This window comes from Fusarium oxysporum, chromosome 8, assembly GCF_000149955.1.
Source record: "Fusarium oxysporum f. sp. lycopersici 4287 chromosome 8, whole genome shotgun sequence".
NCBI classification, from domain to species: Eukaryota; Fungi; Ascomycota; class Sordariomycetes; order Hypocreales; family Nectriaceae; genus Fusarium; species Fusarium oxysporum.
Genome location: NC_030993.1, coordinates 1308396 through 1333406, shown reverse-complemented (window position 1 = coordinate 1333406; position 25011 = coordinate 1308396). Strand labels below are relative to the sequence as shown.

The following is a 25011-nucleotide window of genomic DNA, read 5'->3' as shown; positions in this document are numbered from 1 at the left end:
GAAGCGCAGGTGAACAAGATGAGCAGTGATCATCTGCCCAACGCTATAGGCATTGACAAGGCCGGCGAAGAGGGCAAACGGGATGAGATGGCATTCGCGGATCTTAGGTTGGAGATAAAGGTAGGCAACCACCATAGACCAGATGCTGAAGAAAGGCACTAGGCCAAGGAGCGCACCTCGAGAACGGTCACCACGGGCACGTCGAGCGCGGATGACGTTGAGTGAAGACTCGACGGTGTTGAAGACAAGAACAATACTGCCCTGAATAAGATACCACTCGGTAAAGGTGAGATTGTAGATGAAAGACGGGATACCAATGGTGGAAGGCACACCGATGGTATGGAACATGCTCTGTTGCCAGAAATGAGCACCCCCAACGTAGCCAGTGAAAACGAAGACCAGGACGATCGCAAGAACGCCCTCGACGGGTCCGTTGACGATACCAAGAGTGAGAGTTTTGGTGTGATAAGTCTCCCACGTCTGAACATAAAAGGTCAAGAGGGCTATCAAGTTAGCATCGCGCATCCCAACAGAACCGTCAGTGTTGACTCACATGCGAATAAGACTGCCACAGTCTGCCAGCTCTGCCCCATATTCTGTGAAGCAGCAAAAAGAAGGACCTCAAGCGAGGTATTACAAGCATCTACCCCATGATCGAAGAGTTCGCCCAGAGGTCCGGATTGCCGAGTTCGGCGCCTGGCCATTTAGTCAGCACAAATTCAATACATGGCAAATGCGATTGTAATTAGCTTACGCTTGAGTTCCGTCCACAGCATCGAACGTTTGATATAGGAACAAGCCCAGTGCCCAAGAATAGTACACCCAGGAGGGGCAATCTTGGTCAAGAGTGGGAGTATACCACAGCAGTGTCAAGAAGTTTGCAACGACGAATGAAAAGCCCGTCAGAGTGATCAGATTCGGTGCCATGCTCATAGGGAAGCACTTGATGACGAATTTCGTGTAGAAGGGCTTTAGAACATATTTGGAAAGCAGTGAATGGTCGACACCAGAGTATTTGTACTCACGGAGCGCGGGGAGCTCCTTTTGCCGTACGTAGACCATCGTTGTATTGTATCTCGTTTGTTTGGGTTTTTCGCGAAAGTTGTGTGTTCTCAGTTTTGTGCTCCGGTTGGCCTGCAGAGCGATCGATTGGTATTGTGGCCTTTTCTTGTTGGAGTGGGTAAAGTCTAGGTTTCTCGTCCGATTCCCGCTTTGCACTTGTATCCTCTCGCTTGTTGAATCGTGCAGTAACGCGCGCAGAAAGACGGATTCTCGTGGTAACGAAGAGCCAGAAAGTACGCAGCAAGCGATGGTTGCAGTTCAGGATCGATACCCAGAAAGAAGGGAAGAAGATGTAATCAAGAGACTTGAACTTGGTAAAGGAAAGAAGGGAAAAGAGGCCAACAGTTAAAAAAAAAGTGGATCAAAGAAACACCAACGCGATCTATAGCTAAGGTACCTACCCAAGCAGGGAGGGAGCAGACACTATCCGGCACAAAGTCTCGAGTCAGAGTACCCAAAATACAGTATATTTCGAAATGACATGAAGAACATGTCTCCGCAATTGCAACTTCAACTTTTGTCAACTCTTAAGTCCCATTACTAGTTATCTGCGGAAAGGAAATTATGTAGTCTATCTAGATAAGATTCCCCAAAAAAGAAAAAAAACAAGGCCCCTTACCAACGTCATGAGACCCACTCACACTCTCCTTCAAATTGTCCTCATCCTCTCTCCAAACCAAAGCTGGTGCTAGCTTGAAAAGCCAAATTAACCAAGAACAATGTTGGTCACTGTCACTTTCTGACATGTGCCATCACGGCCATGCGCCAAGTATATTTCAACACCCCATGACAAGTCGAGAGCTACATAGCATCAATGGATACCATAGGACGGGATATGCCATCACGGATTAGACTATCGATTTTTCCTGATCGCGAGCTCGCTTTCAATGATGCCCTTTACATGGCATATAGTAAGATCAATGTTTCTGACTACTATGGCTGTGTATATCAACATACTTCTGTTCCTAACTCTCGTAATCCTTTTGAGAAAAAAAGCTTGGCTAATAAGTAGACGCAAAACTATGGGTCATGCTGCACTTAACCAGCTGCACACCAGTCACAGGAGTGTCAACGCTCACGTTGCAAGTATGATAATTGCTCATCATATTCCGTTTTCGCATGTAGGCTAAGGACTACTAAGTTACCCGTTCTTCCTATACTGCCATCGTTATGGATCGGCCGAAATACATTTGCTTGGCCGTTGTTTTCGTGTAAGTATAACATCGCCGCTCACATCATGACTGGCTTCCGTTAGAGCCCATCCCAAAAAGCATCCAACCTTCCCGCCCTGCAACAGTCGCGCAAGGCCGTCATCATCTACATACTTTTTCTCAGAAACTATTCCATGCTGTCGTGTATAGGGCACTGTATGAAAAATATTTCATACTCATCGCCAATCACCTCCTTCCTGATTAATAGCCTCTACTTGGGTTGCCTGTATTACCGTAGCACGGCGTCCCTGGCTCTTGTTCCACTCGCCTTCAATGAACTGCTGCACGTTTGCATGTGCCATATTGAACAGTGGACGAGCATGGGTCTGTCACTGACATGCGATTGGCGTCTTCAATTTCCATTCGGCGATGGAATTCACTTTTCTTTTGATGGGCGCCCATCCCCAATTGCACCGAACTGCCCCTTTCCCTTGGGAGGCTGAACCTGCAAAGCAATCTCGCTTGGTGTAGCTACTAGGAAATCGGCTCCGTAGTACCAGGCGTGATTGATCCTATTGTTGTAGGCCTGGAGTTCCTTTGGTGCTCTGAATCTAGGTCCCGATGTGTATCGAGATTGGCTGAGCTCGGGCGATGATGTCCAGCATACAGATGTCGTAGCAGTGCCTAAGCCCCAGGATGACGTTCCTCTCGCAGGATACTGGGAGCCTCGCGTCGCGGCGGTTGTGGGTACACTTGGCCGGGTGGTTTTGGAATTGGCAGACAACCCCTCCAAACCCTCTGCGGTTTGTGAAGCCAGTGAAGCAGTTGCTTCAAACGACGGTATATTCTGTGCTAGGCTGTTGTTACTGATGCCTACTTGACGTAGAGTCTGTCGAGTAATGATAAGAACATCTTCGTCCTCATCTTGCTTGGCATCTTGGCTTGGTATGTTTGTGTGGAGTGCTTTGAAAGTTGACTCGAAGGTCGATGGTCGATATTGGCGTTGACCAGGGGGGCCGGCAGTTAAAGGCCGTGGAGCGCCGGCACCAGGAGCAATAGTACCAGCAGCACGGGCGGTATTGCTGCCAACTGCGCGATTGAAACTCCGGGATGTGCCAAGGGGGATGCTGGGCGACTTATTGACATGGGAATTCCAGAATGCGTCATCGAAAGATCTTCCGAGGGTAGGTTTCTCTGCCTGTGGCTGTTGTAACACACTTGACAGGTCGTTGTTATTGTTGTTGGACGCATCTTGGAGTCCAAAGGAATGAGTGATGGGAGCCAAAGGCTCGTCAACACGGGTTGTCGTCTTCAGGCCAAGGGCTGGTTTGAGCCCCCGAAGAAGGGCTTTCTGAGCTCGCTTCTGATTGGGGTTTGGGTAAGAAGCCAGGTTGTGAAGAGACTTTACTGTCATATTCATCAACGGGTCCATGCCGAGTTCGCACTCTTCATCGCTTTCCTCACTTGGGTCAACGTCGGTAAACGTGTCTTGTTCAGCTTCGGAGAAGAGGGACGTAAGCGGCGACGGAGTCGCAGAAGGCACGAGTCGGGGTACTTGGGCGGACATGTTGATACATCTGTGGTCTGTATCGTTCAAGGGGCTGGATGCTCTGTCGTAGGGTGTCTGAGGACTGTACTGTTGGAGAGGCGAGGACCGTGATCCAGCTTTAAGGGGCAGAGTGGCAAGGACAGATTTGGGAAGCAGAGATAGCCCAGCCGCAGGGAGACCGGCAGGCCACTTGAGAGAGCGACCTCGTCGGGCAGGCGGTTGCAGTGGCTGAGAAGTGCTAGGATTGTATGGAGTGCCAGCAGTGGTGTAAGTGACTTTTGAAGCCGAAGTTGGAGCAGTTGGGGTAGATGAAGCGATGCTGATGGGGGAAGACAGGTCCTCCATGCTGGCTCAGCTTGTTATATCTTGTTCGCCGGAGGTGGTAAGGACGATCAATATCTCTGAGATTCAAGGAAGGTGCCTGTTAGATTGAGTTTGCTAGATGGTCCGAATCTGTCTGAGTGTGGGCGCAGATGAGGTCGTGGGAATATCTAGCGGAATGATGCTTCTGCAAAAGTGTGAGAAGGGTTGTAGAAATGCAGAGGTGGCCAATATGCGCAGTGCAGTATAAGATAGTTTAAGAACAAGTGGGCTTTCACACCTTTGCCATCGCTTTGACACAAATGACCAACCTTGTAGAGAGAACCAGGCTAGAGAAATAAAAGCGAAGGTTGAGGGTAGGAAGACGGGATTGAAGAGAGAGAGAGAGAGAGAGAGAGAGAGAAAGGAGTGTGTCGGTTGTGGTGTTGGCAGGAAGCCACTCCGGGGAAGAAGACTGAGGGTATGCGCCTTCCTTCTTAACTCCAGCCCGCGCTACGCAACTCGCAAGAGCAGGAAGGTGCTATAGACCAAAACTGGATGTAAATGGAGGAACATACAAAGAAATGCTGGCGAGACACTTGGCCACGAGATCCAAAAGTTGAAGATATGTATGAGTTAGGATGAAGATTACTTATTTGCCCGGCTTTGTAGGCCTGGTGGTAAGGCTTCTTTTTGGCGGGAGGTAACAATTTTCTTCTTCACTCCGTTTCATGAGTAGGTAAGCAGAGGGAAATAAATTGCTTCATCTAATTTGTAATGAGCTTGTGGTGGCTGCAGAGGCACTCGAATTCTCTGACGCCTTGTGTCGTTCATTGCCAAGACTAACAGTGACTGTCAGTGTCAGGATGCATCACCGCGATGCAAGCGCTTTATGAAAGGCGAGGCTAATAAACAAAAGCATGAGGGCCGTCCAATATAGAGTGGCAGGTAGGTAGTTTGCCATTACAAACTGGAGTCTGGGTCTGTCTGCCAACCTTAGGGAAAGGCTCTGACCCAGTTGCTCTTTCAGCTCGAGTCACATACTCGAGTCTAGGGTGTACTCTGAATGGTCTCGGCGGTGAATGGACCTACGCGGGTTGATAGATTCGATTTGCATGACTGTGAATACCTACGTTAGCTGGCCAGATAGGTAGCGATTGCATGCGCAGGTGGCAGTAACAAGTCGCGGTTTGCCATACAGTTCTCGAATGCAAACAAAGAGGATTGCCCAACTTCAGATGAGGATCCACTAGGTACTTATGCATAAAAGAGCGCAGTTCGATTGATACTTCATTATTCTTCCTCTTAAAGAAGATGTCTACTTGTATCTAATCCCTCGTCTCATTCATCTCAATCGATTTACCCTCAGGGACCACTTTTACCTGCAGAGGCTCATGGTCACGTCGTGTTTCCTTTCCTTCTCTCTTTCCATCAATCAATCAATCAATCAATCAAATCAACAACATTGCTAGCAGCACGCTCTCTCTTCAAGACGATGTGGATTCCGTTGACATCAGACGTGGCTTGTCATGCGATAACTGCCAAGTAAGGAATCACAGCGTCCTGCGCTATAGCTAAAGACAAAACAACAATAATAAGGGTACAAGAATGTGTCAGGCATAGGACAAAACTGTGCGTGCTCTCCATGGCATCGAAGTAAAAGAAACAAAATGTGCGTTTCAAGGAATGTAATACACAAAGGATGAAGAATGGTAAACCAACACAGTTGTTACCGTTAACCTACAATAAGACACTACATTAGTCTGAGGGACAACTGTGTCTATAGGCATATGGCCGTAATAAAGAGAAGAATTGAGAGATATGAACAACCGAACAACAGGAGAAGGGTCAGGATATATTAGAAATAACCCAGTCTGGTGATCATGATACTATCATAGAAGCTCACCAGGCAGATTCACTAGAAACCGCCAGGTGGGTATGCGCTTCCAGGTACCATTCCAGGGCCTCGGCCAGTCCGCGAACTAGGCAATTGAAAGTCAGGGGTATCTAATAGCATGTCTTGGCGCTGCTGTTGTTGATGTGCTGGTCGGCGATGGGGGGGTCCTTGTTGGTACGGTAGTTGTGGGGGGTTGGGGTTCCAACGCGGGTTGATCCCACGCTGGGATATGGAAGTAAATGTTGAATGCTCGGACTCAGCAGGGCTTCGAGTCCCCGCATTATTGGCATGGATATCCTCGTATATAGGCTCAATAGGGGGCGGCTGAAGGTTGTTACTTGCTGGTGGTGCATCGGAGGCGAAACGGGGATCAACATCTTCATAATAGTTGCTATTCCCGGTGGCCACAGGCTGTTGGACAACAGGAGGCGTCCTTCTTTCAGTGAGTTCAGCTTTTGGTTGACCAGTTACCAGAGGTGACGGGGCTCGGGGTGAATTTCTGCCATCGCCCTGTGTCCACGCTGAGCGCGGCGGAACATATTGCCTGGTCATCTGGTCAGCATCGTGGAGAAATCATGAGCGGGAACCATACTCATCAGTGCTATATTTACTTCCCTCGCTCATGTACGTATCATGTCGCTGAGGGATCTGCCCCTGCTGGAGTCCAACCATACCTGCAACATCCGCGTCACTGTCCCGGAGCTGTCCGTAGGTTCCTCCGTCATGATGCTGAACTGCCGGAGATGCATCCATTTCTACTGCGCGACCCCCAACAGTGGCAGGCTCGGTTCCTGGCAAAGGCGGCGGCGACTCAGCTCGAGGCAATGTGGACTCTGGGCTGTACGCGGTGTAAGTGTTCACACTCGGCATCGAAGGATTCGTCGAGCTATATCCATTAGATGGCTCTGACGGCTGAACATCGTGAGCAAAGGTTTGAGCGGGCGACGGTCTCCGATCGTAAGGACCGTTGTTGTATCCTGGGGGCGCGTTTAGACCTCCCCTCATCCCGTTTGCAGCATATACTCCTCTGTTGGGTTGTCCATAGCCTCCTCGTCCTCCTCTGGGGCCATATCCAGCCCTTCCAGACGGCCCGTAGCCTCCACGACCTCGGACTGGTGCTCCGTAGTTATCATATCCTCCACGACTATAACCCCCTCTTCCACCGCGGTAGCCTCCTCCGGCTCCTGTTCCACGGTTACTCATGCTTGGAGAAGGTCCTCTCCGCGTCGCATATGGGTCGGTAGCAGTGTCGATTGGATTGCCAAACTGATCGCGAGAACCTTGCCTCTGTGGGTTCCTGCTAAAGGCCGCAACCTCACCCACACTTGCCACCTCGTTAGGGGGTGCTGGAGATCGATTTGATGTGGTCCGGCGGGTAAGAGGGATGGCTTCTTCGCTAACTTGGTCGCTTCTGCTCTTCTGTTCGAAGGTTGTAAAGGACGGAAGATTGTCATGGACACCATTGCCACCACTCACGGTGGGTAGAGTTGGTTGTCGAGAAACTTCAGGCTCCGCAGTCGTCTTATCTTGAGCAGTTCTGTTGTAATAATTCTCGCCGCTCATTTCAGCATTCTGAGCGATACGTCGCTGCCTATCTTTCCTGCTGACCAGAGTGCGACGCATCGCACAAGTTACCAACCCACTCATGGCAACGAGGATAGTAGCAGCAAGAACAAGATAAGAACCCCATGCTAAGTGTGGTACAAATAGAAGCACGTCGATCAAAAAGGCTAGCAAGCAAACCAAGAAGTCAATGAGAAGGAAGATAAATAAAATGAGCAGATATCTTGTCGAGTGCGAGGGAGCGTGCAAGTGAGACACAGCCGCCATGATAGTCATGACAAGGGTAATAAGTGCCGCGACTGGATGCACAATAAGAATGGCAGATAGTGTATTCCGAACGCCAGATGGTAAGTCGAAGGCTTGACTATCATCCCCAACTAATTTGGCTAGAAGAAGTATCAGTACGACTCGAAAGAGGGAACGCGTTTCAACATCACGGTAGACTGACCAGTGTCGTATCCAACCCCAATACCGCTACATCCCTTGCCTTGTTGACAGTAGCCAAAAACGCCATACGTTACACCACCGAAGTCGCTCAGTGGAATTGCTTCGATGATTGGGGTTGATATAACAGCTAATAGGAGCAAAGCAAAAGCTGCGAACAGCAGCACCGTCAACGGTGTGCCAGGCCGTAACATGGCAACTGTGCGCTAAGCGCCCGATTCAAGGCCGACAAGAGGACGACAGAGCAAGCAGCCGACGTCGTGAAGACGCGGGGACGGAAAGGCAATATATCAACGTGTAGCTCTTTCACTATTTCCTTCTGCTGCAACGTTGGTGAATAACATTGGCGAAGGGAGGGTGAGAGTTATCGGGGAAATGAAGCAACAAGGACAATATTGGGCTGTATAGTTGAGCAGTCGAATCCTGAATTATTCCAAATATGTCTCTTCGAGAAATTGGTTTGTTTCTTGTTTTTTTCCTTGCGTTTGCTGCCGAGATCCTTCGTACGAAAGCCGGAGGCTATATCGGTGAATATAGCAAGATGCAGCACAGTCGCGAGACCTGAGTTGTCGCCTGTTGCCGATATAAAGTCGTAGACTTGAAGAAGTAAACAATGGTCGCCAAGCCGTCTGATTATACTGAGAACGCCCCAGTGGGCTTCGACAACCGATGCTATCGTCAATACGTTTCGACACCGTGCTCCAGTCGAGAAATGAGTTGGGAACGAACGTCGTGGTCGGGATTGAGCAACGAGGAGGGGGATTGACTTTGGGTGTTATCGGACAAGGTGCTTTGCTCTGGTCTATCCAACTTGGCTCTTTGTGGCTTAGCAAAGTACTAGGGAAACAGAGAGCGCTAGTCTTAGATTAGCTAGTCTAGTGGGAATGTCGATGCGCTGGTCCAGGAACAAGGGGGCCAGCCCCAGCCGTCTGACCTCGCCGAATACACGCGAGACCAGTCTAACAAAGGACGTCGCAGAAATTTGTATATTCCATGCATTGACTGATCTTATCTGCCGATCTACTTTATCGAGTCTACTGTACCTTTAGCACATGCTTTATCCGCAACCGATTCTCTTACCGGTAGTAAGCAATGGCTCCATTTTCAAAGTTTACGCCAACAGCCAACTCACTAAGGTTGCCAATAAGACAATCTTAGCCACAAGTTTAATTTCTCAATCATGGATGTCATGCTGCTTATCCCACCACCACCACACCATTTCACAGCATGGGGGAAATGGGAGGCTAGCCCATGTGGGTCTCTACCGTTGTAACATACCCACCAATCCCACGTCGTACGGTAGGCGTCATTTTCGGTTGCAGTCATACAGTACGAACCCTCTATCGCGCCTCTTCTGTGCTTGGCTCAATATCCTTGTCCTAGGCTGCCAGTTTAGGCTCGATCTCTATGCAGTCTATGAAGCTAAAAAGACAACTCCTCCGACTTTGTGATCTTCTCTGGTTGGGTGACACATGTACCTAGTAAACAACCTGTGTTTTTGTTCCTCGAACGAGAGCAATCCTTTCCCTGTGGCCTCGGCCCTTGCTATATCTGAGACAACGTTTTGCCCAACACTCAAACTTCCCATCGCAACAACCCAGGTCGATAATGTGCACTGACGTGGCTAACTTAGTCTCAGGAGCAAACTTTCTATGGTAGTACCATGTAATATTCCGCATTTCGTAGGAAATTTGATCTTAATTGTTTTCCGCGACGTGCTTACGCGCGTCTGAAGTCTCAGTTGCCTCGATGGTACTAATATAAAGGCTAGCGACGGAATCTTGGTCAGCCACAACACTACTATAGATAAGTCGCTAGTCTAGTCAATTGACTTATTCACCATATATATCGATGTGTACTGCTAACAATAGATCTCGACGGGCTAGACGCATGATTTGGAGGCTATAGCTTCCGACCATGCAGTCATCATACCCTCTTGTGCCGCAATCAATATGCAACGGGCCGATGCTCCTCTCGGACCCAAACCCAGCGGCCAAGCCAGCTCAGCAAAGGGAAGAAAGATTAGAAAACTATACAAAGGATGATGCCCATGCTTTGCGCGTTTTTGGTCCTCGATATGTAAAGGCTGCCTTGACCCAAATCACCTGCAGCCTATCCTCATTATGGTTTTCTAAGTGACGAAACACACTGCATAATGCTTCATGTTTCGACAACTGGGGTATAGTCTCATATTCGTCATCCCCATTGATACTCGTATTGATCAACTGCTTCACGTTCATACTCGTGTTTGATGATTTATGGTTTAGCGGGTGCTCTTTTGATTTCTATGTTTAACTTACACCGTTCAATAAAGTGTTACAACTTCCATTTCTGATCCTTCTCTGCTATGCCTACCCTGTAGCTAGTCGATAACGGATGATATCTGAGCTGGTAGCAGAACAACGCCTGAATTAGACACATACCATCCCTATATATCTAGAATATCAAATCAGGGATCATGCACAAGATAACAATGGTATCAGAGCCAAGATAATATCATGAATCCGAGGTGGAATTGGGTCCCAATAATATTACCAATGTGAATCTAAAGGGAAGACAATGAACAAGAAAAGCTACACTGTACCTAGTAGATATCTTCCTAAGTACTTATAGTACGCACTGCGTCTAACTTACTAAAGTAGGTAGGTAGCTCGTAGAGACATTTGTTCGATATGTGATCTATACGTCGATTACGTGACACAGGCCGAGTCGGGAAATCGGCCAGAAATTGCACCGACTTGCGGAAGGCGATCGTGTGCCCACCGATTCTCCGAGCCGTTCCGGGGATAAGCTATCCGGGAATTTTCATCTCGGACGTCATCAATGACTCCGGAGATGGGGCAAGAGGATTATTGCATTTCGCCCTTGCCTTTCCCTTCATCTCCCCCCCTCCATGTCCTCATCCAGTCACTTGTAGCTACATCACACTCATTGCCCATGGTGCTCGACTGTTGATCATCACCGATCCCCCCCAAGCATGTTGCGCAACGCCATGCAAGGCCACTCAGCGCGCGCCACCATGCGCTGCCGACACAGAACGCTCGCACCATCGTTGCGAAGATTACAATCAGGTGGTCCTTTCCAGGCCATGCGGCCGCCGTCGCCAGAGGAGCTTGGTGCCCCCCGGCGGGCGAAGGAATACAGACGGGGACGGCGGTGGGCGCGGCGCTTGCTCTTGACATGCGTCTTGGGAGGTACTATTTATCTCGGCGATCGTCAGATATACGCATCTGGTTTTGGCCGCTCTCTACATACTTTCGGAACCGGCTTGCTCGTAGCCTTCGACTACAAGCTGAATTTTCGACCCCAGCCTATTACTGGCGGGACGGTGCAGGACTTGCATAATCGGAATGCCGAGCGGCTGTTCAACCTTCTCCGTTCCAATGGTGGACTTTATCTCAAGATCGGACAAGCCATTGCAATGCAGAGTGCCGTACTGCCCCCCGAATTCCAAAAGATGTTCAGCCGCATGTTTGACGACGCACCGCAAGACGATTGGAGTGACATCGAAGCAGTGATAAGACAAGATTTTGGAAAAAGTGTCGAAGAGGTCTTTGGCGTCAGCTTCACAGGAAAGGAGGGATTGGGATTGATGGAGCGCAAGGCTCGAGCGAGTGCAAGTGTTGCTCAAGTCCATTGGGCCAGACTTGCAGATGGTCGCGAAGTCGCTATCAAAATACAGAAACGGGAGATTGCCAAGCAAATATCATGGGATCTATGGGCCTTCAAGTAAGCCCGAAAAATGCAGCTAACTCCCGCGTACTTACTGATGCAAAACAGGACCGTCGCATGGATCTATTCTAAGTGGTTTGACCTCCCACTGTATAAACTAGTCCCTTTCATCACGGAGCGACTCGAGCTAGAGACTGATTTCGTCAATGAGGCCAAAAATTCAGAAAAAATGCGAGAGCTTGTTAATGCAGAGAAAGCCTTGAAAGGGAGGGTATACATTCCTACAGTTTATCCCGAATTTACGACAAAGCGAGTTCTCGTGACCGAGTGGATCGAGGGTGTGAGGCTTTGGGATAAGAAAGCCATAACATCGAGATGGCTTGGAGGGCATGGCAATGGATCTCCTGGCGCTGGTCGCCCACTCCCGCAAATTGATCTTGAGGCTGCACGTCTTGAGCTTCGGACAAGGCCATTTCAAGAGAACCTCAAGCCAGAACGTCAGGAATTATGGCGAGGCCGACGAGGTCGTGGGGGACTTGGTCTGTCAACGCGAGAAGTCATGACGACCATGGTGGACCTCTTTTCCGCACAGATTTTCAAGTGGGGTGTTGTTCACTGTGATCCGCACCCTGGCAACATCTTTATCAGACGTTTGCCCAATGGGCGAGCAGAGCTTGTGCTTATTGACCATGGCCTCTATGTGTACATGTCATCCAAGTTCAGAAATGAATACGCCACCTTCTGGAAAGCGCTCATGACATTCGACAATAAAACAATATCACAGGTGACAGAAGCATGGGGGATCAAGGCGGCGGATCTCTTCGCGAGCGCAACATTACTGCGGCCGTACGAGGGTGGAGATAAGCGCACGCATAATGGGATAATGAAAGAGCTCGAAGGCAATACGCCGGCTGAGCGGCATTACGCGATGCAGAAGCGAATGAAGCAGGGCATTCGAGAGATCCTGACAGATGAAGATAAGTGGCCACAAGAACTGATTTTCATCGGTCGCAATATGCGGATCGTACAAGGCAACAACCAGTATCTCGGATCACCAGTCAACCGCGTCAAGATGATGGGCGAGTGGGCGAGCCGAAGTCTATTCGAGGACCCCCAGTTGCCACTGAGCCAACGCCTTCAGAATCGCTGGCGCCATATCATCTTTAAGACTGTCATGGCAGCCTCTGATGTGGCCTTCTACATCTTTAAGCTGCGCCAGTGGTTGGGTCTTGGAGGGGGAATGGAGGATGAAATGGAAAAAAGAATGAAGGATGTCGCACAAGACTTTGGCATCGAGCTTCAGCATGATGTTTTTGAAGGCTGAGCCAGTGCCACTGCAACAGGTCTGGTGGAAATCTACACTACTCTGTACACAACAACTTATGACGAATTCCCCTTTTATGTAACAAGAATATGTACAATTCATATAGATAGACGACGATAGGCACTGCCTGGTATTTATTTCATCATGAGCTTGCCTAAGTCAACAGATAGAACCCTCTCAAGATCAGCAAACGAGTTCGATAGCATTCAGACCCTTGGACTCGAATGCATTGGTATAGAAACTGTATGGAAGCGATGCAAAAATATCCCGTTGCATGTTACCTTTATCTTCTATATATTATTTGGTCCAGGCGGTGATTCGCGTAAACGCAGGAGGCAGTCACATATTATTATTGACTTTTTCGGGAATGAATGCTTACTACTAGATACATGGACTGGTCATGACTGCCCGTGTTATAAGGTAGGTCACCAGACATGAACCTCTGATAGTGGCATGTTAGTTGAAGAATGATTTGTAACAGTCGATCCTGGCTAAGGAGACATTTGAGGGGAGGAGTACTAAGCCCGACCATTCGCCGCAGTCACCACAAAATCGAATATTGTGTGCCCTTTGTAGATGCCCTCCTCTTGTTGCCGTTGACCTATTATTTCGGCTTGATCACTGGATCAATTGTCCTACCACGCGATAGCCACATACTGACGCCTTATTGTCCTAGCTCACCGAGGTTAGTCTGACACGATTGGTTTTACAGATGCACTTTTTCATTGATTGATGTAGCGCAGGAGGAGATTACTGAAATAGGATTGATAGATGTTCAAGGATATGCTCAACCCGGAACTGGGATGTAGTATCCGTATGGGAGCCTGTAGTCCACTTCTTCATAAGTTCAAACGCATAGCATTTAGTCAAATAAGGTAATGAGGCAGTAATACTTAAGTTGCCATAGTTTGAAAACAGTGTCCAAAAAACAGGCATTGGGTTGGATAGGACTAGGTGTATGGATCTGTCGGTAAATGAACTAGCGTTAGAAACCTTTTGTTTCTTCGCTTACATGCATTAGATGCCCTGCAATTAAAGCCACTGTGTTTTATCACTACAAGATCTACTTAGCCTCCCTGTTCACACAACTACCTTACCTAAGTACATACGGAGAACTACAAGAACCAGCGGTGTTTGGCGTTATATGTTCTTCATAGGGATTCTTGTTGCCCAGAAGGACGACGCTTTATGCTTGTTATCGACGGATGCAGTTGGTGGAGGCATCTAACCTCTTCCTAAAGTCCAGTTTAGTTGACACTTGACAAGCCGTGTACCTGCATCAGTGGGTCGATCCGATACAGCCTAAAAGTTGGGATTTCTGGTTTTGGTTGGCGCATAGAAATATCTTGCGTCTGTGCTTGAATCCGACAAGGACACGGAAGAATATACTGGGATTCGGTCCTGATCATCAAGCTTGTATCCGAAAATGCAAGCAATAAGGCCGCACGTACAGAGTACTCCGCACCAGGAGCCAGGTAATTAAGACACAAAGACACAGACTTAATACATTGGAGTCTAAGCCCAAAGCCATATGCCTGTGGCGTTAGATTGGCGGGACTGTCTCCACCTCATGATACCCCCGCTCATAAGGATAAGGACCATGCGACCAGGACCTAAGACCTAGGATCCAAGACCCAGGACCGCTGCTGGGCTGGAGCTTCGTCGACTGTGTTGTAAGACATAGTCGATGTTCAATGGTATAGGAAGAGAGTAGGTGGGTGATACACAGGCTCCTTTTCTTATTCAGGCAACTGAATGCGGCTTTAAATTGACAAATAATCACCGTCTCTTATAAACGGAGTCAAGTCCTCATGCAGAATTGGCTTCCCCCTAATGCCCCTTACCCCGTCCAGTCAGATTGTCTTGGACCCTGCACCATCGCTAGCGCTGCAGAAAGTTGGCGAATCAGTTTTAAGGGTCCGCATCCGGGATTGTCTCAGAACAAATGCGCCGATGGATTGCGAATCCTGACGTCTTTCAAATGATATGGTAGATGTCATGGTAGTTGAAACGAGGGGGGAAAGTAAAAAGAAGCCTTAGCATGCTATCTGGCCGAAAGCTTGGCATCGGATCGTATGAAATTCGTAAACACTTACAGGTCACAGTGTGTCTGGGCTAGGCTTGTGTATCCTAGTGTTTGAAGCGATCCAATATGATACCTATGTCTCGGGCATATCATCGACAGGCGTGCTGCAGGTCAGGTAATATGGATCATGCCCGGCGTCTATACGTAGCAATCAGTCCGACTGGGCATTAAGACTTGGTTGCCCATGTATAAGGGTTGGAGTCGGTACTACCTTGGTTGGTAATCTTTTGGGCACAATTCCGTTGTCTAAGCTCTATTGAATCCATGCCTTTAATCTCGACCTCCATCAGTGCCGCTTTTGACCTTCCACAACTTAATTAACATAGCCAATCAGGTGCCTTATCTTACTCGAAACGAGCCTGGGCTACCCCTGGTAAATAATTCCCCCAAAAGCGCCCGACTCTGCAGACGCGCATCAATCCTGTTTCCATCTCATCTCAAGGCTACGAATCAACGTAGGGAAAGACCAGGCAAGACACGTCGCCCAGCTCATCTCCCCCTTTGCAAACTAAACGAACGCCTCGACCTTCATTCAGAGACTCGAAGTCTCAAACACTCTCCACTGATCTCTTACACCCACTACTGGCACTGGCGTGCTCTCCACATATGGTGCACGCGCTCTATACCTTAGGTAGGTATCCATCAACCGCATCACTTCCCTCCACTGTACAGATCCCCTTTTCTGCCCCTCAACAGTTATTTGGAAAGGACTGTCGTTGACAGAGGGCATGTGAAGATCAGTCAACGTCCGTTCAGTTGACGTCTGCTGATTGTCCGTCTACGAAGTTGTTGCAACCAGCTGCCTTGTGCCGCCCAGCCGCTTGGACACTTTGAACTATCAACCAAGACCGCCCACTATCGTACGCCCATCCACCTTCCGTCTCGATCGTTCCCGTTTCCTCCACTCCGATCCATTGTCATTTGTTCTCGACTTCATTTAAAGTCACCCATTTAGTTTTTGCTCCCCATCCTTCCATCTTAGGCTCCCCCCGCTGCTTCCACGTGCTCCGCACCCTCCTTCTCGCGCCGCCCGCTCATACCCTAACCTTCTGGGTTGCCGTCTCTTGGCCGCGACTCTTTTCCTTTTCATGATCAATCCCTCAGAGGATGAACAACGAGCAGCCTCGCCGTACCAGTTTCGGCATGTTACTCCGACGCAGCAAAAGTGGCGATCTAGGCAAAGGTGGTCGTAAGGCGCAGGCCCTTAGGGAGGCTGAGCTTGAACGACAGCGCCAGGCCTCGACGCGCATTGCTCCTAAGCTGCCCGAATTTGCCAACCATTCTGAACAATTATCAAAATCCTTTGGCCCCGAGTTGCGCCCCGAATCACCAGCCAACGTTCCTCGATCAGCAGATTACACTGCTATTCGGCCTTCAGCAGAATACCCTCGGGGATATGGCGCTGCTGCGTATGCTGCCGTCCCTGTTCCGCCGTTGCCCAACGGTGGTTTTGATCCATATGCCAGAACAGAAAGCATGACGAACCGTGGCCGCTACAGCTATGCTAGTAGTGCTATTAGCACGGTCAACAGTCCTCGTCGTGTTCGCAGACGAAAGGACCCGACGCCCTTGAAGTGAGTTTCTAGTCAATGTAATCCATTTGTTTATTAGTCGTGTGCTAACACCAAAACCAGCATTCTAGTCATTGGTACTCGTAACTCTGGAAAAACATCCTTTCTCGAGTTTCTCAAAACAGCGCTCGCTCTTCCACCTAAGAAACGAGCCAAGAAGGGTGATGATGAAGTGCCACAGAATCGCAACACTCCCTCTGGAAATTTTATTCCACACTACCTTGAAACCGAGATTGACGGGGAGCGTGTTGGCCTCACCATCTGGGACTCAGAAGGCCTGGAGAAGAATGTAGTCGACCTTCAACTTAGGGAAATGTCCGCATTTCTTGAAAGCAAGTTTGAGGAAACATTTGCAGAGGAAATGAAGGTTGTACGCTCCCCTGGTGTACAAGACACCCACATTCATGCGACTTTCCTTGTCCTTGATCCTTCTCGATTGGATCGCAACATTGCATCAGCGAGGAACCCAGCTATCAATGGTCAGCAAAACGGACACCTTGGTGCGCGTGTGCTGGGGAGCCTGGATGAAGACCTTGACTTGCAGGTTCTGCGTACGCTCCAGGGCAAGACTACTGTGATTCCAGTCATTGCCAAGGCCGATACCATTACCACCAAGCATATGAATGTTCTCAAACGAAGCGTTTGGGACAGCATCAAGAAATCGGGCCTAGATCCCTTGGAGGCACTCGGCCTCGATGATGAGGATGAGAGCAGCATAACTTCCGAAAGGATTGCCGAGGAGGACGAGGAGGAAGATGAGGCCGGACACGAACGCAGTGGTGCTCAAACACCTGAAAGCCAGGAATTCCCACTACAGGGCCATCGAGAAAGCCCAGCGGCGTCTCCAAGCTCCAAGAGACTATCCACCAGCTCCATTCGACGACATAAAGCACAAGAAGAGGCCAAAGAAAAGGAAGATGAGATCCCTTTCCTGCCACTTTCCATCATCAGCCCGGATCTGTACGAGCCAGGTGTCATTGGCCGACAGTTCCCGTGGGGTTTTGCTGATCCTTACAATGAAGAACACTGTGACTTTCAACGTCTGAAAGAGGCTGTTTTCAGCGAATGGCGTGCCGAGCTACGTGAAGCTAGTCGGGAACAGTGGTACGAGGGATGGAGAACGAACCGACTCAAGCAGAGGGATGTCCCCTATCGTCATCGATGAATGCTGTTTATTGAAGGCAGCACCTATCACGCAGGATGGACACGCCCTTCATACGATCAGAAGACACTTTGTCACTAAACCATGTCTTCGCTTGACACGACATGGATCCAAACGCTCTTACTGCGACCATCTTTCTTTGCTCACACCACTTTAACGCTATACCATTTCCCGGAAAACTGCAGCATACCCTTTGTCATCTTGTTATAACATTTCTGAACTCGCGAGGAAGATTACTGTCTTATACAGATAAGAATTGCTTCAACTCGCCTTTACGGCTGATACCCATTTATTGAGACACCCGGCTGTTTCTACTGCGCGGCTTTTGACTTTTAGACCGACGGACGAGCCAGCCTCGCAAGGTTTTATCAACTGCTCATGATATGTCCTTCACTTCTTTTTTTCTCTCTCTTTCGACAATCATTTTCAGACACTGGCGTTTGTGGCATTGGCTTTGAAACGAGAGGTCTTTATGGGCGTCTTACGGCTCCGCCTTATAAATCGCACCCTTCTTGACATCACTATACCGGCGCTTATTGCTGTTGTCTTAATTGAGAACACGACGAGCTTTGATCAGCACCATTTCTTATGGTATAGAACACAACAGCTATTCCGCCAGCCATTGCAAAGAGTTTGGGCAAGAATGATGATATGTGTAGCTGGCTCTGTAGACTCTAAGGTGTCGGAGGAGATTGCCCTTTCTTTAGTCAGCTTATTTTACTAGAAATTCATTACGCAATGCGTGCTTTTAACTATGAATTGACTCACAAATGCCATGCGATTTTGACCAGGACTTTGTAAATGTACACCACAGCAGCGAGCAAGGACTCGTCTCCTCCTGGATTAGAATTGGCGTGACGCGATATGGCCGCCATGATATATAATGTAAAGCATAACGTCAATGAAGAATTGTACACGATTATAGCCACTCGTTGAATTTACAAACTTCCGTATCTGTGCCGCCCAATGTTAAAATGGCGTGGATTCTGCAAGCTCAGTATTGATGGGATTGTTGTCGTCATCAATATCAGCCTCTTTACGAAACGGATTCTTCCCAACTCCTCTGATCTTCGCAATTTCTTTGTTGCTCAAAGCTACTGCGTCAAAATTCGGAGGCAATGGCATGTCAATCATGAGAAGCTCCGTCTTGAGGTTTCGAGCACGGTCGCGGTACGCCTGTTGATTGCGCGGATATTCAAAACGCTCACTCATGGTTTCGATGGTCGACCATCGGACACCGTATTCTTTAATAAGATCACAAAGGACCTGGGAGTCGTGCTCACTCCAAGGAACGCGCTGTCGTGGTCCTTGTCGCTCTGGATCTGCCATACGAACCTCCTTTTTCATTTGTGATGCGGCCTTTGCGATAGCGTTGAAAGGCCTGGACGATAATGGCGCCTGCGACACTGAACGTAACCCCATATCCTGTGACGACTCCTGCACAGAAAGGGGGTGTACGGGCCCTGAAGAGAATGAACACTCAGAAACATGCCTTGAAGGATGCCGTGGGACAGGTTGTGGCCTTGGAGGTGGTGGCATCTGTCGTTGTAGCTCATCTCGTCTCGCTGGATCAACACGTCGAGTGTCGGTCTCAAATGGATCTTCCCCGTCTTCGTCATCCTGGGAAAGTCGCGGTCGTTTCTGCCCTCTCTCTCGTTCCCTCCCGCCTTTGGTAGCTAAACGATAAGAACTTGCGGGGGGAAATGGGCTACCACCCAGAAGGTCGGCATTTGAATCCTCATGATAATCACGGGGAACTCCGGATCTGAAACCTGCAAGCTGTTGGTTGGAAGCGGGAACAGTACTGGTTGCTCGACTTCCACCACGCAAGGCTTGAATGGACTTTGGCCCGACAAATAGACTGGGCCTGGTGGGAGGTCAATATTAAGCTCTGTTACCAGGTAAGAATATTACTTACTCTGCCTCCTGACTTCCCACACGCACAATTGATTGTGACTCCGAACCATAATCGTTGCCTTGGCTGTAGGCAGCCTCCTGTTGACCATGTTGAGGAGGTTCAGTACCCGCCCTCACGCTCTCTTCGAACGCCAAAACATTGTATAAGCTCTCAAAGCACTTTAAGAGATCTTCCACCAAATTATGCAGGGGAAAGTGTTTCCTTAGCTGGGAGATCCCCCCATCCTCCTTGTTATCATCGATGATCTTCTTAATCTGAGCAATCCGTGCTGAGCAGAGATCATCAACATCGTGATCGACACCTTCAACACCGCCGAGGTCTCTGAAGTAACCCCCAGAAAAAAGTTCTGGATATGAAGGAAGCCCTCCTTCGCCCTTGTGTCCCGATCTGTCCAAATCCTTCAAAATCTCTTTGTCTTTGCAGAAATAAGAAACAAGAAGCTCCCGAAAGTCCTTTTCGTCCTTGCGATGAGAAAGATCTTCGACAAACAACCAGGTCCGGAGGTGCAAGGTGCTCTGAGGGTTTTGGAACATATTATTAGCTGGGGTAAAAAATGCAGGCAAAACCCGGTTGAGGCATTCAAGGAATGGAAAGATGGCCGATGCCTCCTCATTCTCAAGCCCGTAAAGCTTGTCGTAAGCTGTCACAACATTGGTGCGTGCGATCTGAGTCACCCTAACGCTTTGGTTTTGAGTGGGAGTGTCATCCACAAAGTGCGCGAAATCAATGAATGGTGCCGTGCTAGACTGATCAAGTGCATCATATTCTCCTCTGATGGTGTGAAAAGCACGTCGCTTAATGGCCAAGATTCCATTGAAGACATCGTCAGCTTCATTTCCTTGGAAGCAATCAAACAGGCTATCGGCAGCTCTTGCTAAGTCTGGAACACTTAGCTCCAGGATCCTTTGCTGTGCTGTGGTGATTTCTAGACCAAGCTGAAGTTCTTCAATGGGGCTGTTGACATCCTCAGGTTCTTCGCCGGAGTTTTCTGGTTGCGCATAATCATACTCATCCCAGAATTCGGTTTCATCGTCAGGCTTTAGTGGATTCGACGGGATACTGATGTCGTCTCGAGCCTGAGGAGGTGGGTTACGGCGAGCGACCGGATCGTTCAGTAAAACCCTACCAGGTCCAGGTACGGGCTGGTTAATAATATTCTTTGTTGGGCTTGTTGCACGCTGAACTGGGCCGTTTCTTCGGTTGCTACGTCTCGGTTCGCGATTTTCGTTCTGAGCAGATGCACGCTTTGAGCGTCCTGCGGCACTTCGAGTATTCATTATTGCGTGAAGGCGTATAGGTATGTAAGTGCATGCGTGAGGTTGAGCCTAGCGCTAAGCGTGCTGTTGTGATGGTTAACCCTTCGCGTTATCAGCCAATAAGAGGCTAACCGTAACCCTACGAAGGTAACACGAAGGCATCCAACGCGTCCCTGGGCCAAACTTTTGGTGTTTTGAGCTTTGACCACCCTCACAAAGAGCTACCCCGGACGCCAAATCACGGGAGATGTTAGCCTCCACTGTAGGCCTGCCTGTAAGGCAACCTTACCTGAGATGGTACATTTTTGCATGTAACTATATAATCTTCCGTTCTTCTATCCGTATTACAATTACACCGCAACTTATGATTTATCTGATAAATCTAAACTATAGGACGAAGAGAGGATACAAATCCACCGGACATGTTTTTTTTTTTTTTTTTTTTTTTTTTTTTTTTTTTTTTTTTTTTTTTTTTTTAGCAATGTCTTCCAAGTAGCTCTTTCACTCCTAAATTCTCGTTGGAGAATCATCATCCAGGGCTGTTCTGTCACCGATGTCGCCTCAAAATAGTTTTCCCAGTCAGTCTTATTACGCGGTCTTCTTGGTGGGTTTGTCGACGTGATCAGGTCCAAAGAAGCCCGTGAGATAGGCTGTTCGCGTGAGAAAAAGGAATAACTAAGATATAGGTCAGCGTCAACCATAAGGCTTGAGATGATATGGTAGCATATAATTCTATTCCTGGCTTACCGTCATTCCAACGTTTCCCCAAGTCATGGCATTCCACTGGGGAGGGCTTAGCAATCTGTCCCGGCCTATCCCATAAGAGCTGAAGCCAACGTGACCAATATCTGCGAGCCAAAGAGCAACGAGATACGAGCGAACAACTCGATTTTCAGTCGTGGTTGACAGGATCGCGACCCCAATGAATGCTAGCAGCAAATATAAGTTCCCTAGCTGCCAGGCTATAATAATGCTATTGGGAGAAGCATCACCGTCGTTCTTCTGGGGAGATTGCTCTCCGATGAACCAAGCTGGATCAATGACGGCACCAGCAAAACCAGCAACTCTGTTTTTGATGTTAGCAGATGTGCCATTCACCAGTCGGGTGCAAGGTCCTTGTTATGAAATCTTACAAAGAGATAGGCTCTATAACAGTGAATACTATTCGTGGGAAGGTGGGGAGAGAAGAAGCCATGATTATGAATTAATTGATTGATTGATTGATTGTTGAACGGACCAGTAACATATGGCCAAGCAAAACTGAAGAAAGTGAGGAGGGTACGTACACAAGATACCGAGTGCCTGTGTAATGGGGTTTGATGTTCGTTTCTCCAGAATCAAGCTCCGGTTTCAGATGCCACCATCCAATGAGAACAACATATCGAATGGCATTGAATCCCGGGGCTGCTCGGGATAGACCGGAGCGAGGCCGATATCGTTGACCGGTGAAGGATCTCCGGCAAATAACCGGCCAGTATTTCGAGCTTTTTTCCGTTTGACCAGTGCTTCCGGAGTCTAAAGTTGGTTGAGCCGTTAAAATCTAACAACCGAGAGCGACGAGACAAGTAGCTGGCCTTCTCTCCGACTGTTTAAAAACCTTTTTGTAATTGTGCAACATCTCCGGCCCCTTGCCCCCGAAGAATCCTCCTGCCACCTTCAGTCGAGCCAAGTCGATTCAATTGGCTTGCCCCAGCTTTCGGAATAGCGTTTCGCCAGCCAGCCATCTGTCCATCATGCTTCGAACCGTCACGGGACGCGCTGCCGCCTCGGGCCTTATGAAGTCAGCTCTGCCTCGGGTCTCCCAAGCAGCTGCGTCCACATGCTCGCTTGCCCCGCAACTGCGACTTCAGAACAAGACTCGGGTTGGTGTTCTTCAACTCTCCAGAGCTATTCACAGCACTTCAGTCAGAATGTCTCAGACACGAACAGAGAGCGATGCCTTTGGCGAGATCCAGGTCCCCGCCGACCGATACTGGGGAGCCCAGACGGAGCGATCTCTCGAGAACTTTCGCATCAACCAGCCCCAGGATCGCATGCCCCCACCCATTGTCAAGGCATTTGGTATCCTGAAGGGTGCTGCCGCCACTGTCAACATGCGATATGGCCTTGGTGAGTAGCAATTGAATTCGTATAGGGTTGTTTGGTGGTAAAATCTTGTTTTACACTGTTCCGCTTGTACCTTTTCGTGGGGTAGAACTTGTACACCAAACCGTCTAACCTCAACGGAGATGGACACTGCCTACTCTGAGTGCCAAAACGCTAATTGTTGCTTTTACAGACCCCAAGATTGGTGCTGCTATCCAGCAGGCCGCCAAGGAGGTTGCTGATGGCAAACTCCTCGACCACTTCCCTCTTGTCGTTTGGCAGACGGGCTCCGGCACTCAGTCCAACATGAACGCAAACGAGGTCATTTCCAACCGAGCCATCGAGATCCTCGGCGGAACTATGGGTAGCAAGAAGCCTGTCCACCCCAACGACCACGTTAACCGTAGCGCCTCTTCCAACGACACCTTCCCTACTGTTATGCACATTGCTGCCGTCCTTGACATCGAGGGCGAGCTCTTGCCTGCCCTCCACAGCCTCCGTGCTGCCCTGCAGAAGAAGGTCGATGAGTTTGAGGCCAAGAAGATTATCAAGATCGGACGTACTCATCTCCAGGATGCTACGCCTCTAACTCTCGCCCAAGAGTTCTCTGGTTACGTTGCTCAACTCGACTTTGGCATCAAGCGTGTAGAGAGCTCTCTCCCTGATTTGCGTCTCCTCGCCCAAGGCGGCACCGCCGTTGGCACGGGCATCAACACTTTCCAGGGCTTCGCTGAGGCTATTGCGGAGGAGGTCACCAACATGACTGGCACCGAGTTCAAGACTGCCCCTAACAAGTTTGAGGCCCTGGCTGCCCATGACGCTATTGTCCAGGCCCACGGCTCTCTTAACACCCTTGCTGCCTCTCTGACCAAGATCGCTCAGGATATTCGATACCTCGGCAGTGGCCCTCGCTGTGGCCTTGGTGAGCTCAACCTGCCCGAAAACGAGCCTGGCAGCAGCATCATGCCTGGAAAAGTTAACCCCACGCAGTGTGAGGCTTTGACTATGGTCTGTGCCCAGGTTATGGGCAACCACGTTGCGACCACTATTGGTGGCATGAATGGCCAGTTCGAGCTTAACGTTTACAAACCTCTGGTCATCCGCAACCTCCTGCACAGTTCACGCCTTCTAACAGATGGCATGCGCTCTTTCGAGAAGAACCTAGTTGCTGGTCTCGCTGCTAACGAGGAGAAGATTGCTAGCATCATGAAGGAGTCGTAAGTTTCTATGCATCACAGACTCGAAATAAGTACTGACCAGATTTATAGGCTCATGCTTGTCACTTGCCTCAACCCCAAAATCGGTTACGACATGGCCAGCAAGGTCGCCAAGAATGCCCACAAGAAGGGTCTGACCCTCAAGCAGAGTGCTCTCGAGCTCCAGGCTCTAACTGAGGAGGAGTTTGATACTCTTGTCAAGCCCGAGCTTATGGTTGGCCCCAGCCCCTACAAGGGATGAAAATTACCATAAAACAAAATCGTGATGCCATGTATCAAAATTATAAAAGCGCTCATAGATCATTTAACCAGAGTCCCACTCCCGTTAGACGAATAACAACCTCAGATGTTATTCAAACGGTCAATGGGGGTTTAATTCAACCGAATAAAACATTGTAAAATATGAATAATGGAATTTGAACTACCCTCGAAAATGGCATGTGAAAACTTCACCCTGTTCTATTTTATCCTTGCCTATCAGGATGTATTGAAGTCTCGAGGAGAAATCCTCGGGTGTGAGAGAAATGCGGGACAGTGGTATGTGATGACACTTGTTAGGTTATGCTAACATTATATCCTTACAAGTCATGTACAGCTACTAGATTGGTTCACTTGCTTATTCATGAGTAAGTAAATTACATACTGGTACTAGTATCGCTGCTTCTTAGGTATTGAATGCAGTATTTATGCTGGCATGTGAAAAAGCCCAACTAGTATCGACACGCAGTTCAATTGTGTTAAAAGGCGGATACCT

The 25011-nt window shown here is 48.9% G+C and overlaps 8 protein-coding genes across 15 annotated transcripts; 3 read left to right on the top strand and 5 right to left on the bottom strand.

The window, feature by feature from the left end:
- Positions 1-29: 29 nt before the first annotated feature.
- On the bottom strand, positions 30-1489 carry FOXG_03092 (ethanolaminephosphotransferase; the record flags this gene model as incomplete). Its single annotated transcript, XM_018380622.1, has 4 exons — positions 755-1489; positions 554-696; positions 177-503; positions 30-145 (listed from the first exon to the last, which is right to left on the bottom strand). Exons 1-4 carry the CDS (start codon positions 1060-1062, stop codon positions 30-32), a joined length of 894 nt encoding a protein of 297 aa, XP_018236928.1. The 5' UTR covers positions 1063-1489.
- A 1107-nt stretch (positions 1490-2596) lies between these two features.
- On the bottom strand, positions 2597-4107 carry FOXG_03091 (uncharacterized protein; the record flags this gene model as incomplete). The annotated part of the gene is made up of 1 exon (XM_018380621.1): positions 2597-4107. The coding sequence occupies one exon, from the start codon at positions 4105-4107 to the stop codon at positions 2650-2652; it is 1458 nt and encodes a 485-aa protein (XP_018236927.1). The 3' UTR covers positions 2597-2649.
- Positions 4108-5248: 1141 nt separating this feature from the next.
- Positions 5249-8773, bottom strand: FOXG_03090 (uncharacterized protein). Of its 3 annotated transcripts, XM_018380618.1 has the most exons (3): positions 7971-8773; positions 6552-7908; positions 5249-6503 (listed from the first exon to the last, which is right to left on the bottom strand). In XM_018380618.1, exons 1-3 carry the CDS (start codon positions 8158-8160, stop codon positions 5981-5983), a joined length of 2070 nt encoding a protein of 689 aa, XP_018236924.1. In that variant the 5' UTR covers positions 8161-8773; the 3' UTR covers positions 5249-5980. The 3 variants fall into 3 exon arrangements, with proteins under 3 accessions (XP_018236924.1, XP_018236925.1, XP_018236926.1); XM_018380619.1 differs by having other exon boundaries at positions 6552-8773; XM_018380620.1 differs by having other exon boundaries at positions 5249-7908.
- A 1896-nt stretch (positions 8774-10669) lies between these two features.
- Positions 10670-13273, top strand: FOXG_03089 (atypical/ABC1/ABC1-B protein kinase). The gene is made up of 2 exons (XM_018380617.1): positions 10670-11695; positions 11747-13273. Exons 1-2 carry the CDS (start codon positions 10944-10946, stop codon positions 12960-12962), a joined length of 1968 nt encoding a protein of 655 aa, XP_018236923.1. The 5' UTR covers positions 10670-10943; the 3' UTR covers positions 12963-13273.
- Positions 13274-15443: 2170 nt separating this feature from the next.
- Positions 15444-18587, top strand: FOXG_03088 (uncharacterized protein). Of its 3 annotated transcripts, none has more exons than XM_018380615.1 (3): positions 15447-15679; positions 15785-16622; positions 16683-18570. In XM_018380615.1, exons 2-3 carry the CDS (start codon positions 16156-16158, stop codon positions 17782-17784), a joined length of 1569 nt encoding a protein of 522 aa, XP_018236921.1. In that variant the 5' UTR covers positions 15447-15679; positions 15785-16155; the 3' UTR covers positions 17785-18570. The 3 variants fall into 3 exon arrangements, with proteins under 3 accessions (XP_018236920.1, XP_018236921.1, XP_018236922.1); XM_018380616.1 differs by having other exon boundaries at positions 15835-16622; positions 16683-18569; XM_018380614.1 differs by having other exon boundaries at positions 15444-16622; positions 16683-18587.
- Positions 16659-21150, bottom strand: FOXG_03087 (uncharacterized protein). 2 transcript variants are annotated; one of them, XM_018380612.1, is made up of 3 exons: positions 19700-21150; positions 18550-19648; positions 16659-18478 (listed from the first exon to the last, which is right to left on the bottom strand). In XM_018380612.1, the coding sequence occupies exons 1-2, from the start codon at positions 20974-20976 to the stop codon at positions 18751-18753; spliced, it is 2175 nt and encodes a 724-aa protein (XP_018236918.1). In that variant the 5' UTR covers positions 20977-21150; the 3' UTR covers positions 16659-18478; positions 18550-18750. The 2 variants fall into 2 exon arrangements, with proteins under 2 accessions (XP_018236918.1, XP_018236919.1); XM_018380613.1 differs by having other exon boundaries at positions 18437-18455.
- Positions 21151-21245: 95 nt separating this feature from the next.
- FOXG_03086 (uncharacterized protein) lies at positions 21246-24676 on the bottom strand. Of its 3 annotated transcripts, XM_018380610.1 has the most exons (5): positions 24298-24676; positions 23604-24238; positions 22089-23547; positions 21703-22021; positions 21246-21630 (listed from the first exon to the last, which is right to left on the bottom strand). In XM_018380610.1, the coding sequence occupies exons 3-5, from the start codon at positions 22148-22150 to the stop codon at positions 21544-21546; spliced, it is 468 nt and encodes a 155-aa protein (XP_018236916.1). In that variant the 5' UTR covers positions 22151-23547; positions 23604-24238; positions 24298-24676; the 3' UTR covers positions 21246-21543. The 3 variants fall into 3 exon arrangements, with proteins under 3 accessions (XP_018236916.1, XP_018236915.1, XP_018236917.1); XM_018380609.1 differs by having other exon boundaries at positions 22089-24238; XM_018380611.1 differs by having other exon boundaries at positions 21246-22021; positions 22089-24238.
- FOXG_03085 (fumarate hydratase, mitochondrial) lies at positions 22410-24806 on the top strand. The gene is made up of 3 exons (XM_018380608.1): positions 22410-23064; positions 23234-24257; positions 24309-24806. Exons 1-3 carry the CDS (start codon positions 22689-22691, stop codon positions 24496-24498), a joined length of 1590 nt encoding a protein of 529 aa, XP_018236914.1. The 5' UTR covers positions 22410-22688; the 3' UTR covers positions 24499-24806.
- Positions 24807-25011: the final 205 nt, after the last annotated feature.

Excerpts from the sequence above, each read along its gene's own strand:
- FOXG_03090 (XM_018380618.1), bottom strand. The coding sequence starts at position 8,160 with ATGTTACGGCCTGGCACACCGTTGACGGTGCTGCTGTTCGCAGCTTTT. Across the intron at positions 7,909-7,970 it reads TGGGGTTGGATACGACACTG|CCAAATTAGTTGGGGATGAT; the intron begins GTCAGTCTACCG and ends TACTTCTTCTAG. Across the intron at positions 6,504-6,551 it reads AGTAAATATAGCACTGATGA|GCAATATGTTCCGCCGCGCT; the intron begins GTATGGTTCCCG and ends CCAGATGACCAG.
- FOXG_03089 (XM_018380617.1), top strand. The coding sequence starts at position 10,944 with ATGTTGCGCAACGCCATGCAAGGCCACTCAGCGCGCGCCACCATGCGC. Across the intron at positions 11,696-11,746 it reads TGGGATCTATGGGCCTTCAA|GACCGTCGCATGGATCTATT; the intron begins GTAAGCCCGAAA and ends GATGCAAAACAG.
- FOXG_03088 (XM_018380614.1), top strand. The coding sequence starts at position 16,156 with ATGAACAACGAGCAGCCTCGCCGTACCAGTTTCGGCATGTTACTCCGA. Across the intron at positions 16,623-16,682 it reads AAGGACCCGACGCCCTTGAA|CATTCTAGTCATTGGTACTC; the intron begins GTGAGTTTCTAG and ends CACCAAAACCAG.
- FOXG_03087 (XM_018380612.1), bottom strand. The coding sequence starts at position 20,976 with ATGAATACTCGAAGTGCCGCAGGACGCTCAAAGCGTGCATCTGCTCAG. Across the intron at positions 19,649-19,699 it reads GTGGGAAGTCAGGAGGCAGA|GCCCAGTCTATTTGTCGGGC; the intron begins GTAAGTAATATT and ends ACCTCCCACCAG.
- FOXG_03086 (XM_018380609.1), bottom strand. The coding sequence starts at position 22,150 with ATGGCTTCTTCTCTCCCCACCTTCCCACGAATAGTATTCACTGTTATA. Across the intron at positions 22,022-22,088 it reads GTTATAGAGCCTATCTCTTT|AGTTGCTGGTTTTGCTGGTG; the intron begins GTAAGATTTCAT and ends CATCAAAAACAG. Across the intron at positions 21,631-21,702 it reads GGGGAAACGTTGGAATGACG|TTATTCCTTTTTCTCACGCG; the intron begins GTAAGCCAGGAA and ends CCTATATCTTAG.
- FOXG_03085 (XM_018380608.1), top strand. The coding sequence starts at position 22,689 with ATGCTTCGAACCGTCACGGGACGCGCTGCCGCCTCGGGCCTTATGAAG. Across the intron at positions 23,065-23,233 it reads CAACATGCGATATGGCCTTG|ACCCCAAGATTGGTGCTGCT; the intron begins GTGAGTAGCAAT and ends TTGCTTTTACAG. Across the intron at positions 24,258-24,308 it reads GCTAGCATCATGAAGGAGTC|GCTCATGCTTGTCACTTGCC; the intron begins GTAAGTTTCTAT and ends CCAGATTTATAG.